This window comes from Peromyscus maniculatus, chromosome 19, assembly GCF_049852395.1.
Source record: "Peromyscus maniculatus bairdii isolate BWxNUB_F1_BW_parent chromosome 19, HU_Pman_BW_mat_3.1, whole genome shotgun sequence".
NCBI lineage: Eukaryota > Metazoa > Chordata > Mammalia > Rodentia > Cricetidae > Peromyscus > Peromyscus maniculatus.
Genome location: NC_134870.1, coordinates 3128663 through 3143614, shown reverse-complemented (window position 1 = coordinate 3143614; position 14952 = coordinate 3128663). Strand labels below are relative to the sequence as shown.

At 45.4% G+C, this 14952-nt stretch overlaps 1 protein-coding gene across 8 annotated transcripts in view; it reads left to right on the top strand.

Moving 5' to 3' along the window:
- Positions 1-8523: 8523 nt before the first annotated feature.
- Positions 8524-14952, top strand: part of Slc35d4 (solute carrier family 35 member D4) — a 145129-nt gene continuing 138700 nt past the window's right edge. For 3 of the 8 annotated variants that reach the window (XM_076554737.1, XM_076554738.1, XM_042263718.2), the window contains exons 1-2: positions 8530-8696; positions 11861-11907. In XM_076554737.1, the coding sequence (XP_076410852.1) occupies positions 8625-8696; positions 11861-11907 (119 nt within the window). In that variant the 5' untranslated portion in view covers positions 8530-8624. Of the gene's footprint in view, positions 8697-11860; positions 11908-14952 lie in introns of all 8 variants that reach the window. The other 5 variants (XM_076554739.1, XM_076554736.1, XR_013045971.1 and 2 more) reach the window with 5 other exon arrangements.

The following is a 14952-nucleotide window of genomic DNA, read 5'->3' as shown; positions in this document are numbered from 1 at the left end:
TTGCCTGATGTTGCCAACTACATACTCCTAAAAGTCGGGCAGACACTTAAAATACATACAAATTTTGGCCAGATGAGCTGGCACATGCCTTTAGTCCCAGTACTCCAGAGGCAGATGAGTTGGAGGCCAGCCTGGGCTACATATCAAGCTTCAGGCCAGCAAAGGCTACATAGTGAGACCCTGTCTTAAATAAATAAAAATACACATTTATACATTTGAATAGAATGAGTTGGGCTTGGAAACCTGACTGGGGTGACCAGGGAATAAAGGGAAGATAGACAGACAAACACAATGTCCAGGAAAGCTGGGATCAAGTAGGCTGTGCTAGTTCTGATGGAGTTCATCTACTGTGCAATGGCTCAAAACCTCAGCACATTCACTGCGTACAGTGTAGTCTAGGTAGGAGTCTTTGTACTGGAGTAGTTGCAGCCATGAGGAGCAGGAAGCTGCAATTGCCCTTCATTGCACATACTCCTCAATTGTTTGTAAACACTCTTACTTGGACCAGAGGAAGGCTTTTCCATTTAGCAATTCCAAGCCTCACCCATACAGGGAAGGCATTACCGTTCCCATGGATCTGAGGCATTCAGTCCTTGACTTGACTGGGCCCATGTCAACAATACACATTCACTCAGGACTTCATTTTTACACATTCAGTCAAGGTTTCCTCGGCTCCCCACAGGTCTGGTGTACCAATGACAGCATTTAGACCTACACGATTTAACACTGAGCCTTTGAATGGGGTGGTGCCCACTTTGCTATAGAGGGAAGAAAGCATGCATGTTACAGGATTAACCCAGCAGTGCTCAGCTGAAACAAAACTGTTAACAAATTTCCAGGGTCAAAACTTTGGTTCAGCACATTCTTCGTTCTCCAGAGAAAACATAAATAATGCTCCTTAGTTTTTAGTGCTGATATGAATTGAAATCTGTTTTGCAGATAGCTCTCTGAAAGACAGTTGCTGTTAGGTGCCTTTACAATGGATGTATAAGTATGTAAATATGAATAAATGAATTAGTGAATGATCCTGTGGCTTCTTAAGTTATATTGCTCAAAGCTTGTAATCTACCACAAGGTTTAAAGATTAGGAAAAGTTTAAATTTTTAAGTAGCATTTAAAAATTAAGTAATAAACATATATGAACTGGTTTACTTAGTTCTCTCATCTTAAAAAGTTTCCTGCTGGGTGTGGTGGCACACACCTTTAAGCCCAGCACTGAGGAGGCAGAGGCAGAGGCAGGTGGATCTCTGTGAGTTCGAGGCCAGCCAGGTCTACAAAGCAAGTTCCAGGACAGTCAAAGCTGTGGTACAGAGAAACCCTGTCTTGAAAAACCACACACACACACACACACACACACACACACACACACACACACACACACACAGAGTTTCCTTTTGCAAATGAAGCTATAAGGTGGTTTTGTGAGGTGCCCTGTTCAGGCTCAGGGGTGAGGGGGCTTTTGTGGCTGGTCAGTTGTGTTGACTTTTCCCTTCAGTCAGTAGGGGAGCCTCTGTCTCTTGCCTTCTACTGCTGGAATTGCAGGCGGGCCACCATGCCCATTTGGCATCCACATGGGCTCTGGCGATCTGAACTCCAGCCCTCACACACACACAGACAGCAAGGGCTGCCGGACCCTTCTCCAGCCCTGCAGCGTTTTCTTTAATAACCGTCTGCCATGTCTGCCCTGGTGGGGTACATCCTTTACCCTCATGCCTTCAGCTGGGCACCACTGTCCAGCACTGCAGCACCCAGGGAACAAGGTGAGTGAGTGAGGTGGTCTTGGATCTGTTGTATCTTTTTAAAAAGGACAGTAAGCCAGCAGGATGCAGCTTAAACTCCTCCCACTTAGACTCAAAATTACACGCCACCGTTTAAAAATGCAAACAATACTAAAAGTGGAGAAAAGAAGGCCTCTCTGTCTCTGTCTCTCTCACTCTGTCTCTGTCTCTCTCCCCCTCCCCCCACCCCGTGTGTGTGTGTGTGTGTGTGTGTGTGTGTGTGTGTGTGTGTGTGTGTATGCACGTGCCACTAAGTGAAACATAGGTCTCAGACATGAACTTGTTGAGGACCTGTAACCTCTGATCTTCCTGCCCCTACCTTCTGAGTTCTGGAATCACAGGTTAGTTTTACCACTTCCAGTTTTTGTATTCAACAGTGGAGATTGAATTCTGGCCTTCATATATGCTAGGGAGTCATGCTCTTGTCTCTTTTGCTGTATTTAGTTATGGATTTTTCGTCTGTATTCAGAAGGCAGATGGATACTAACTGTTCATTAAAGAGGACTTGATGAGCTGGGTTAAAGAGCTTGCTGCCAAGCTTAACGACCCAGTTCATTCCTGGGATCCACCAGGTCAGTGGAGAGAACAGCGTCACCAACTGTCCTCTGTCCACACGTGCACCCTTACACATACGCACAGGGTGTGTGCACACATGTACACACACATGCACCCTTACACATACGCACAGGGTGTGTGCACACATGTACACACACATGCACCCTTACACATACGCTTAGGGTGTGTGCACACATGTACACACACACATGCACACACATACACACTCACACAGCACACACACACACACACACACACACACACACACACACACACCCCAAATAAATAAATCTAATTTAAAAATATTTCAGGTAGAAATTTTATGTGCACTGTTTTATCAAAACACCTCCTGTTTTACCACTTAATAAAATGTTTTGTCATTACCAATACATTAATCAGAAATAAATTACTAATGCCCACTTTAGTCTCAAAGTTCCAAGGAAGGAGTTAATTTTCCATGTGTGCAGAAGGTCGACCTCACACATATCAACTTCTTGTTTGAATGCCATAGCAGCAGACTTGGCTTTTCTTTAGTCTTACCTTCTTTGACTTGTGGAGCGGAATGACAGAGCTTTGGAAAGGCCAGCAGCACCAGGAAACCTGTGGGCACATTTGCCACTTGTGCTGACTTTGATTTGTATGGTTCTTTATTCCAGTGGTGTCGACTTGTTAAGGAAATTCTGTAAAAGAAAACAGGCTAGGGCTGGAGAAGTGGCTCAGAGGTTAAGAATACTGGCTGCTCTTCCTGAGATCCTGAGTTCAATTCCCAGCATCCACATGGTGGCTCACAGTCATCTGTAATGAGATCTGATGCCCCCTTCTGGCCTGCAGGGATACATACAGATAGAACACTATACATAATAAATAAATAAATCTTAAAAAAAAGAAAGAAAGAAAGAAAGAAAGAAAGAAAGAAAGAAAGAAAGAAAGAAAGAAAGAAAGAAAGAAAGAAAGAAAGAAAGAAAGAAAGAAAGAAAAAGAAAACAGGCTAAATAACTAGGAAATAAAGAGAGATCAATTGAATCTCTTCACTTACTGAAGGATTGATCCCAGGAAAGAGAAACTTTACATGCCAATGATTAACTTCAAGCAAGTTCTATTAGACAAAAATTATCTTTGCAAGGATTATTCAGCTTTGAAATATATTTCTTACAATAACTTTCAGAAAGAAATAATTTTATGTTTGTTTAACTACAGGGATGATACGTGTAAACTTTGCTTAGGTAATATACTTTAACAATCAATTTCTCTTAAGGATTACATGTCATTAATTCTTTGTGTGTGTGTGTGTGTGTGTGTGTGTGTGTGTGTGTGTGCGCGCGCGCGTGCATATCATAGGACACACTTGTAGGAATTGGTTCTCTCCTTCCATCTTTACACAGGTTTCAGGGATTGAACTCATGTTGTTAGGTTTATGAAACAAAAGCCTTTAACATGATCTGCTGAGCCACCTTTGCTGGCCAGTGTGATGATTAACGCTGCCTGTCAACTCGATGAGCAAAGCACACCCCTGGGTATTCTGTGAGGTGATTCTAGAGAAGATCAGTTGAGAGGAGGCGAGAGCAGGTAAAATTCCTCTCAGGCCTGGGGCTGGAAAGAATGCGTGGGGAAGGGAGACTCCCTGGCATGGGCACGGCTTCCCCTCTGCTCCCAGACCTGCTCTGCTGTCCCATGCTCCCAGCCGGGAAGGCCTAAGCCCAGTTCAATCTTTCTGAAGTTGCTTCCCCCGGACATTTGTGACAGGTGGAAAAGCTCATAACATGGCTGGTTACTGTGGAGTTTATTGATCATCTGCACTAGTAAGCCTGTAGGAGTGCAGGACGGTCGCCGTTAGTGGGGCACAAGGCCAGATCTGAAGAGGAGCAGGCCTTTCTCTGGGCTGCCAGCTCCCAGTAACCACATGGAGACTTCCTATTAATTATGAAAGCTGGGCCTTAGCTTAGGCTTGTTCCCAACTAGCTCTTCAAACTTAAATCGACCTATTTATATTAAGTTACGTTTTGCCACGTGACTCCTCTCCTCAGTACCATGCATCCTACTTCCTCCGTGTCTGGCTGGCAAATCTCTGGAGCCTCAGATTCTTTCCCATAGTTCCTGTCTCTCCTGGTAAGTCCTGCCTAGCCTCCTCTGCCTAGCTCTCGGCTGTTCAGCTCTTTATTAAACCAATCGGGTGTCTTAGGCAGGTGAGGAAAGACAGGGAGACACATTCACAGAGTGTACAAAAAGATTATCTCGACACCAAAGTATTTTCATGAAGCATGAGTCTGTGATCACTTAGTCTCCAGTGGCATCGTTGTTGAATCTCTGGATCAGACTTTTGTACTTGAAGCCTGGCTGATTCTAGGTTTTCCTTTTACCTCCCTACCTCCCTCCTTTCCTTCCTCCCTTCCTTCCTTTCTTCCTTTCCTTTTTCCTTCCAGAGCTAGTGGATTTTTCAATTGTATGAACCGTGGATCTCCACAAATCCCAGGGCTGGCAGAGTAATGATCCATGTAAAGCCAGAAGAAAATCCAGTTCAGCTTGACTCAGTAGCTGGTGCTGGCTCAAACGTCTAGAGTCTTACATTGGACAGTTTGTTTTAGGCATATTGAAGTATAGTATAATTTAGAATAAAGTTTCCAGGTGTAACACAATCCTGTCTGAAACTCGTTTCAAAGTTCATGTCACCTCTTCTGTAAAGATGGCCTCTATATATAGACTATGTGTGTCATCTTGAGAGCCTGGGGGAGGATCTGGTGTAGTCTCCATCATACAGATAGCATAAAGGTCACTAGACTATTAACTGCCCTTGGTCCTGTTTGTAAAAGTCTGTGGGGAGCCAGGTGTAGACTGGCCACACAGATAATGCAGAGGTCACAAGGCTATTACCAACTTCCATTCTCAGCTGTGGTACTTTGAATGTAATTGGCCCCCCAAATCTCAGGGAGTAGCACTATTAGGAGATATGGCTTTGTTGGAGTGGGTATGGCCTTGTTATAGGAAGTGTGTCACTGTGGGGGCGGGCTTTGATATTTCCTATGTTCAGGATACCACTCAGTGTCTCAGTTGACTTCTTTTGCCTGCAAGATGTAGGACTCTCAGCTACTACTCCAGCACCATGTCTGCCTGCCTGCTGACATGCTCCCTGCCATGATGACAATGGACAGAACCTCTGAAACTGTAAGCAAGCCACCCAAATGAAATGTTTTCTTTATAAGAGTTGCTGTGGTCATGATGTCTCTCCACAGCAATAGAAACCTGAACTAAGACACAGTCTTCTTTTTTGGTTTGGTTTTTTAAGACAGGGTTTCTCTGTGTTGCCTTGGCTGTCCTGGAACTCACTCTGTAAAACAGGTTGGCCTTGAACTTAGAGATTTGCTTGCCTCTGCCTTCCCAAGTGCTGTTACTAAAGGGATTGCTGTGAGATGATCCTTCTGTATGCTGTGAATCTGTACTTCTCTCACTGGTTGATAATAAAGCTGTTCTGGCCTATGGCAAGGCAGGATGAGGTTAGGCAGTACAATCAAACAAATGGCTGGGATGGAGGGGGTGGAGTCAGGGAGAGGCAGCAGTGGCCAAAGAAGCAAGATACCAGGGGACTAGTAAACCATGGACCACGTGGTGATACACAGATTAATAGAAATGGGTGGATTTAAATGTAAGAGCTAGTTAGTAAGCCTGAGCCATCCACCAAACATTTATGATTAATATAAGCCTCTGTGTGGTAATTTGGGATCGGGTGGATGGTACAAAAGGCTCTGCCTCCTTTTATAAGGGACCACCACGTCCTCCAATAGAAACTTTCTTACCTGTCATACTCTCTGGGTTTCTTTTCTGTTTTCACTTGATTAGAATTTCTGCTGAAGAGATGGCTCAGAGGTTAAGAGCACTGGCTGTTCTTCCAGAGGTCCTGAGTTCAATTCCCAGCACCCACATGGTGGCTCACAACCATCTGTAATGAGATCTGGCTCCCTCTTCTGGCCTGCAGGCACACATGCAGGCAGAACCCTGTATACATAATAAATGAATAAATCTTTAAAAAAAAAAAGAATTTCTGTGTGTGTTTGGGAACAACAATAATTTTTTTAAAGACTTATTTTTTTATTTTATATATGAGTGCTCTATCTTCACATACAACTTTATTACCAGAAGAGGGCATTAGATCCCACTGTAGATGGTTGTCAGCCACCATGAGGGTGCTGGGAATTGAACTCAGGACCTCTGGGAGAGCAGCCAGTACTCTTAACCATTGATCCATCTCTCCAGCCCAACAATAATCTTTTGCAGCATTTGTTTATAAATATTTAGCTTGCATTTTTGCATTTGGTCAGAAGCCAGGTCCACATTCTAGGTTTTTAAAAATTTTGAACTTTAAAATAAGATCAAGTAACAAAATATTATAATCACATATTTGAACCCTCCTGTATCTTTAGGAAAAATGTACAAACTTATGTCTGAGTTTCTTTTTCCTGTCACTGTGATAAGACACCTTGAGAAGGCAACCAAGAGGAGGAAGGTTCATTCTCCTCCTAGTCAAGGGTACGGCCCATCCTGGTGGTAAAGTCAAGGCCACAGGACAGTGAAGTAGCTGTCACATGAGGGAGAACAGTGAGTGGACACTCCTCCCTCCTCAGCCCGCTGTCTCCACTCACACAGTCAGGGCTCCCCCCTCTCTCTAGTTCATCCACCCATCCCGCAAGCGACGCTTGATGCTCGATTATGTCAAGTTGACAACACTAACCTAATACAATAGCAACAAAATCTGAAAGACTTCTTATTCATTCTCTGAACATTTCCTATGTCTGCAGTGTGTTTTAATTACATCCTTCCCACTCCTCCCGGACACCTGCAATGTCCCCCTCACACTTTCATCCCCTTTCCTTTTTTCTTCTTATTTTTTCTGGAATTCAAGTAGTCAGTCTCGGCAGCAGGCACCCTTACCTGCTGAACCGCTGAACCTTCTCTCCTGCCCACCTGCCCCCCCCCTTTTTTTTTTTTTTGGTTTTTCGAGACAGGGTTTCTCTGTGTAGCTTTGTGCCTTTCCTGGAACTCGCTTTGTAGACCAGGCTGGCCTGGAACTCACAGAGATCCGCCTGCCTCTGCCTCCCAAGTGCTGGGATTAAAGGTGTGTGCCACCTGCCCCTTTTATTACCCATGCAAATCACTAACGTGTTCTTTGTTCATTTCCGACTGTTTGCGGGCCCCTGGGTTAACTTCCTGTCCAGACAACCCAGGCTATATTTAAAATTTTACTTTGGAAAAGACAATCTCCCTTCCTGTCTGCTGCCCAAAGCCTCACATAGCTCAGATTGGACTTGGATCCCTTTAGCAGCCCAGCTGAACTTTCAATTTACTTCCAAACGCCTTTGTCCTTATCCCACTGCTGAGATTACAGGCGTCTGGCACGATGTACAGATAAATTGCTTTTACAGACATTTCAGCACAATGGGATGCCTTTTCTTACGATCATAGTCATTCTAGTCCCTTCAGCCTCGCTTTAAAAATATGTTTTAGGTTTATTTATTTTATGTTATTTTTGGTTTTTCGAGACAGGGTTTCTCTGTCTAGCTTTGGTGTCTGTCCTGGAGCTCGCACTGGCCTCGAACTCACAGAGATCCACCTGCCTCTGCCTCCCGAGTGCTGGGATTAAAGGCGTGGGACACCACTGCCCGGCGATTTATTTTATTTTTTGATTATGTGCATATCGTACTTCAGAATGTACTTTTGTTCTTGTGCACGCGTTGAGTGCTGGTGCCCAGAGAGTGCAGAGGGGAGCCTCTGGAGCTGGGGTCCCCAGAGGTGGATGCTGGGTACCAAACTCCAGTCCTCTGCAAGAGCACTATGCACTCTTAACCACTGAACCATCTCTCTAGCCCTTTTAAGATTAACTTCTATTGTGGCTAATTTATTTGTTTTTGCCAAAGTTAAACGGAAGCGACGTAGAAAATAGGAAAAATTCGCTAAAGCCTTGAGCATTTTCATCCAGTCATTCAGTAATGGTTATGGCTTTTTTTTTTTTTCAAACCATAAAGGAATGTTGTGACGTCTTCTGTAACCTGCTTACTTTCTCTTCCATCGTTTTCTACCACCGGCAGCCAGAGAGGACCCGGGTCCAGCCACCCCGGGACTCCGGGCCGGCAGCGCAGCCGGCTCCGCAGCAGGAGCGGCCCCTTTAAGGAGGCGGGCCCCCTTTAAGGAGCGGCTCGCTGATTGGCGGAGCGGAGCCCCGTGGCCGGCCGGCGGAGGCGGAGGCGGCCGGGTGGGCTCCGGCGGGGGCCGCCGCCTCTCCGGGGGAGCCGAGCGAGCCGCCAGATGATCGGGAGGCGGTCCCTGCTCGGCCTCACCTTTTGCACCTGCTACCTGGCTTCTCACCTCACGAACAAGGTGAGCGTGCGGGCGACTGCGCGTGGGGTGCGAGCCGTGCGGTCCACGTCACCGGAGCTGCCCCGGGCTGGCTAGTCCGCGTGGGGACCGCGAGGAAACCGACTCCGAGTCCACTCCCCGGAACTTCCCGGACTCGGAGGACCACCTTCAAGAGGAGGATGTGGCCCTGCCTGCACAAAGCCTCGGGCTGCATCCCGGGACTCACCGACACTCTCAGTTCTTGGAAGGTGGAGGCAGGAGGATGCGGGCTTCAAAGTCATCCTCAGCTACCCCGCCAGTTTGAGGCCAGCATGGGATACTTGAAACCCTGTCTCAAGTAAATAAATACATATTTACGCAAACAAACAGAAAGCAGTGGCCCCTCTTCCCTCAGGGAAGGAAGCGTTGAAGGGATCAGACCCATTCTGCCCCAGGACCCAAAGTTCCATACGCGGTGGAAAAGATGACTTTATCAGCCCTTACCCCACTGATTGACTCATTTAGTCTTTATTCCATTTCATGTTCTTCCGCTATATCCAAGGGTTTAAAAATCTTGAGAGGCAGAAACTCCTATTTGAGAGGAGTGGGAAGTTGCCTTGAGTTCAGGGGATCCTCCTGCCTCTGCCTCCCAAGTTCTGTGGGATTTGTAGGTGTGGCCACCACGCCCGGCTATTATTAATTATTTATTTTTAAAAAAATTTATTTTTATGCATATGGTTGTTTTGCCTGCGTGTTTATCTGCGCGGTTGTGTTGCGTGCCTGCAGAGCCCAGACTGCATTAGATTTCTGGAACTGGAGTCACAGGGTTGTGAGCCATCGTGTGCTCAGATCCTCAGGAAGAGCAGCCAGTGTTCCTAACTGCTGAGCCATCTCTCCAGCCTTTATTTATTTATTTCGTGTGTGTATGTGTGAGGGTGTACCTACCATGGGGCACGTGTGGAGGTCAGAGGACTTCTTGCAGGAGTCGGTTCAGATTGAACTCTGGTCCTTAGGTATCTCACCAGCCCCCACAGGGCCTTGCTGTGTAATCAAGGCTGGCTCCGCCTCTTCCTTCTGCCTCCTGAGTGCTGGGATTATAGTCAAGCCACACTACACTTAGCTCAGAGACATTTTTAGAGCTAACATTCAATTTGTCATAGATTTCTTTTTAAAAATATTCATTTTATTTTAAATTACATGTATGCGTGTGTCTGTGTGTGGGTATGTGCATGTGAGTACAGGTGCCTGAGGAGGCACTGGGGCTCCTAGAGAGGGAGTTAAAGGTGGTTGTGAGCCAACCCGTGTGGATGCTGGGAATCTAACTGGGGTCTTTTCAAGATCTGTAAGCACTCTTAACCTCTGAGCCATTTACCAGCCGATAGATTTCTTTCTTTTCCTTTCTTTTCTTTTCTTTTCTTTTCTTTTCTTTTCTTTTCTTTTCTTTTCTTTTCTTTCCTTTCCTTTTCTTTTCTCTTCTTTTATTTTCTTTTCTCTCTCTCTCTCTCTCTCTCTCTCTCTCTCTCTCTCTCTCTCTCTCTCTCTCTCTCTTTCTTTCTTTCTTTTTTTTTGAAACAAGGTTTCTCTGGGTAGTCCTGGCTGTCCTGGAACTCACTATGTAGACTAGGCTGGCCTCAGACTCAGAGATCTGCCTGCCTCTGCCTCTTTAATAAAAGTGAGGTGAGAGCTTCAGCAATTTGCTTTATTATGTGGTAATAATACAAATGGAAACCAGGGCTTCACATATGTTAGACATATGCTCAGCCACTGCCCACACCCATCCCCATATGCTCAGCCACTGCCCACACCCATCCCCACATGCTCAGCCACTGACCACACCCCCATGCCTGAGCTTCAATATCTTTGATCTCCCTCAGTTTGTGGACCAAAGCTAAGCACACGATACATTGACTAAATACTGGTATCATAGCTAAGGTTGTTCCGGGTGTTCCGGAACATGCCCAGGTCTCACTTCATCCTTTCTCCAGTTCAGAATAGAAGCATCCGGAAAAGGTAGGGTGCGACATGCTGAATGATGCAAGTGAAATTATCCAGCACAGGACATTATCCATAGCTGTAACAGTTAGGAGCTTATTCAGGGAGAGTTTTGGGTAGGCTGGGGAAGACTTCTGTGAACTTCCTCAAAACCATTGACTCTGTTTTGTTTATTTAATCCCTCCCTCTCCCCACTTTTTTGGGACAGGGTCTCACTATGTATCTCCAGGGGCCTGGAGCTAGCTCTGTAGCCCAGGCTGGCCTTGACTTCACAGAGAGCCACCTGCCTCTGCCTTCTGAGTGCTGGGATTGAAGGTGTGGGCCACCGCACCTGGCTTAGCTGCATTGTTTTTAAAGATAATGTAGAGAATCAAGAGTGCTTTCCTATTTAATGGCTTTAGACAATAAATAAACTTAAAAGTGTTCATAATAGAGAAAGATGTCTCCAAAGACAAAACACAACCCCTCCATTATAAAGGTCTATAGATCTGACTAAAGACTTAATAGGAAGGCTGGAGAAGATGCTCAGGTAGAAGTGCCTGCCTCTCAAGTGTGAGGACCTGAGTTCAGATTCCTAGAATCTACCCGCCTAAAAGCCTGACGTAGTGGTGTGGGTCTGCACTCCTATAGCAAGATAGGAAGCAGACACGGAAGCAGCTCATGGGTCAGTTAGTCTGGCGTGTGCAATGGTGACTGAGAAGAGGCCTGTCTCAGGCAAGGTGGAAGGCAGAGCATGGAAGGTTGTCCTCTGACCTCCGCACGTGCTATGCCTGTGTCCACAATCACACGTGAACGTGTATACATACATACATTATATCAACAAGTTATACATGACAAAGAATTAAAAAAGAAAGAGTACAAATACAAATTGAATTCGGGTATGGTGGCACATGCCTGCAGTTCCAGTACTTAGGAGGCCAAGGCCAGAGGATTACCTGGATCCCGGGTTACATAGCACGTTCTAGGCTAGGCTGGGTTACAGACAAGATCCTGTTTCAAGAACAAACAAGCAAACAATAACAAAACAAAACTATAAATTTACCCCAGCTGTTCTCCTCAATATAACTTGGAAGGCCATTCTTTTGCCCATTCATGACTTGGGGGGATGAATGCCTTTATGTGACACACTCAGATTTCTTCAATGGGCATATTATTATATGCTCTATCAATTCGCTGTCATCAAAATGTCCATTAACCTGGTACTTGTTTTTCAGTATGTCCTGTCTGTCCTGAAATTTACCTACCCTACGTTATTCCAAGGGTGAGTATCCTTTTTTCCCCCAGATTTTGTTTTTTAAAATCTGTGTGTGTGTGTGTGTGTGTGTGTTGTATATGCCACATGATTGAAGTGCCCATGGAGGCCAGAAGAGGGCGTGGAGTTACAGGTAGTTGTAAGCCATCTGACATGGATGCTGGGAATTGAATTCCAGTCCTCTCCAAGAGCAGCATGTACTCTTAACCACTGAGCCACCTCTCTAGCTCCCAGGGCAAAGATCTTTAACTACCTTCATACACATTGGTAGGAAATGCTCAAACAATGTCTTACAATGTTCTTTGAAACACTTTTAGGAACTACATAGTAATAGGTTTTCTAGCCCCACCCCAAGCTGGATCAAGCCAAATTAAAGAAGTCTAACAGCAGGTATAAACTTCAGGGCAGGCTCACCAGCCTCAGAGAACAAGGCCGGAGAGGTTGTGCACCCAGGCCAGAGCAGGAAAGTTTTATAGATTGTAGGCAAGGGGTGATGATGTTTTCCCACACCTGGGTTTGTGCCCGAGTATTCTCAGAAGCTGAGAGCTTAGGCTGGGGTTTGGGCGGCTGGTGCAGATGTGGAACTCTCTGAGCAGGCGGGGTTTGGCGAGGGGGGCAGGGCAGAGGCTTTCCTGACTTTACAGGGGTAAGCTGGAGGCTCCAACTGGACACATAGGTTCATCATCAGCTAGAGACATTATAGTTCATCCATTTTGTTAGTCTGCTGTTGGTGTTCTGTGTTACTCTGGTTAGTCCAAGACAGAGTCACTCTGGCATGTTCAATGGCTTAGCAGCAGCAGGGGCAGCAGCAGCAGGGGCAGCAGCAGAACGAGCCTCTGAAGGAATGACTGCCTCATGGCTTTGCAAAGGTCTCTTTATTGTTATACAGAAGATACCAAAACGTATCTAGAGGTCTTTGAAGGACCCATTACCTAAGCAGTTCTCAGCCACATGGGAGCTTCCTGGTTTGCTGGGTCTGTCTGGAGACCAAGCCATGCAAAGGCTCTGTGAATCCTTCAAAAGGGCAACTCTTATAGCAATCACTGACTTGACAAAAAGTTGCTTCAAAGCCTTGGTGCCATTACTCCAGGATCTACGCCAGGTACAGTGGATCTGTTGAATTTTTCACTTCAGTAGGCACTGAATCATGTCCCACTTAGGAAGCATAAAAGCTTCAGACAGTTTTGTGTTTGAACCTGTCAAACTTGGAATGACTTCTTGGATACTCCCACTTGAGAAATTAGGTAAAAGAACTTCTCCTTCTCTCTCTCTCTCTCTCTCTCTCTCTCTCTCTCTCTCTCTCTCTCTCTCACTTATTTTTTTGAGACAGGGTCTCTCTCTACGTAGTTCTGGCTGGCTGTTCTGGAACTCATTATGTAGACCACCTTAGCTTCGAACTCACAGAGTTTGTCCGCCTGCCACTTGTTGCTGGAGGGCTTCTCTCCAGGTTCCACCAAGCCCGGCAGTCCCACAATCCACATATAAAATAATCACTCAGACACTTATATTGCTTACAAACTGTATGGCCAAGGCAGGCTTCTTGCTAACTGTTCTTATAGCATAAATTAATCCATTTCCATAAATCTATACCTTGCCACGTGGCCGGTGGCTTACCAGTGTCTTTACGTGCTGCTGGTCATGGCAGCAGCTGGCAGTGTCTCTCCCCCAGCCTTCCGCTTCCCAGAATTCTCCTCTCTCCTTGTCCCACCTACTTCCTGCCTGGCCACTGACCAATCAGTGTTTTATTTATTGACCAATCAGAGCAATTTGACATACAGACCGTCCCACAGCAGCCACTGCCTCTCAAGTGCTGGGATTAAAGGCATGGGCCACCATGCCTGGCAATAAACATTTTTTTTTTTTTTTGGTTTTTCGAGACAGGGTTTCTCTGCGTAGCTTTGCGCCTTTCCTGGAGCTCACTTGGTAGCCCAGGCTGGCCTCGAACTCACAGAGATCCGCCTGGCTCTGCCTCCCGAGTGCTGGGATTAAAGGCGTACGCCACCACCGCCCGGCTCAATAAACATTTTTTAATAATATTTTACCAATTTCTTTTTCTTTGAAGATTTGTTTTATGTGTATGAATGTTTTGCCTGTATGTATGTATGTATAATACGTACTTGTTGCCCCCAGAGTTCAGAGGAGGGCATCGGATCTCCTGGAGCTAGAGTTATAGAGTGAGGTGCCATGTGGGTTCTGGGAACTGAACCCCAGGAAAATAATCAGTGCTCCTAACCACTGAGCCATCTCTCCAGCCCCAGTTTACCTTTTAACCCTGCATGCATATGGAAGTTTCTATAAATACCATATCCAAACTATGTCTCTTATTTTTCTTTTTTCCAAATTTCATGAGCATATAATGATACATAGTCAGATAATTTCCTTGTGCTTACTATTTTGAATTTTCTATTTGTGTCTTTTACCCACTTATTTTCACTGAGGTTGTAGCATTTTTAATTAGTTTGGTGCATTTTGTTTTTGGCATAGGGGACTGGACCTAGGATCCACACCTGCTGGAGATGCTCTCTACTGCTCAGCTATATCACCAGCCATTAACATTTCTTTTTGAAGACAAAGCTTTTCTAAGTTACTCAGGCTGGCTTTAAACTCACTCTGTAGCTCAGGCAAGCTTTGAACTTGTGATCTTACCTCAGCTTTCCCAGTAGCCAGGATCTCAGGCCTGAACCACCGGTACCATCTAGTACATTTTAGTACATTTTTACATTTTAATGGTATAATCACTAGGGCTGGAGAAGCTGCCTGCGTGTCAGGAGTGCTTGCAAGGACCAGAACTCAGCTCCCAGCATCCACATCAGGCAGACTGAGACTGTAACTTCAAATCCAGGGAATCTGATGCCCTCTTCTGGTCCCCTTTCGTACACACACACACACACACACACACACACACACACACACACACATAAAAGAAAAGAAAAGAAAAAAAATAAAAGGGTACTACCTCTTGACCATCATGTTCATTGGGAAAAAAATTGCAATTTGTTTTTTAACCTTTTAATTTATTTACAATTATTTTATTACTTAAATGTTTTGTCTTTC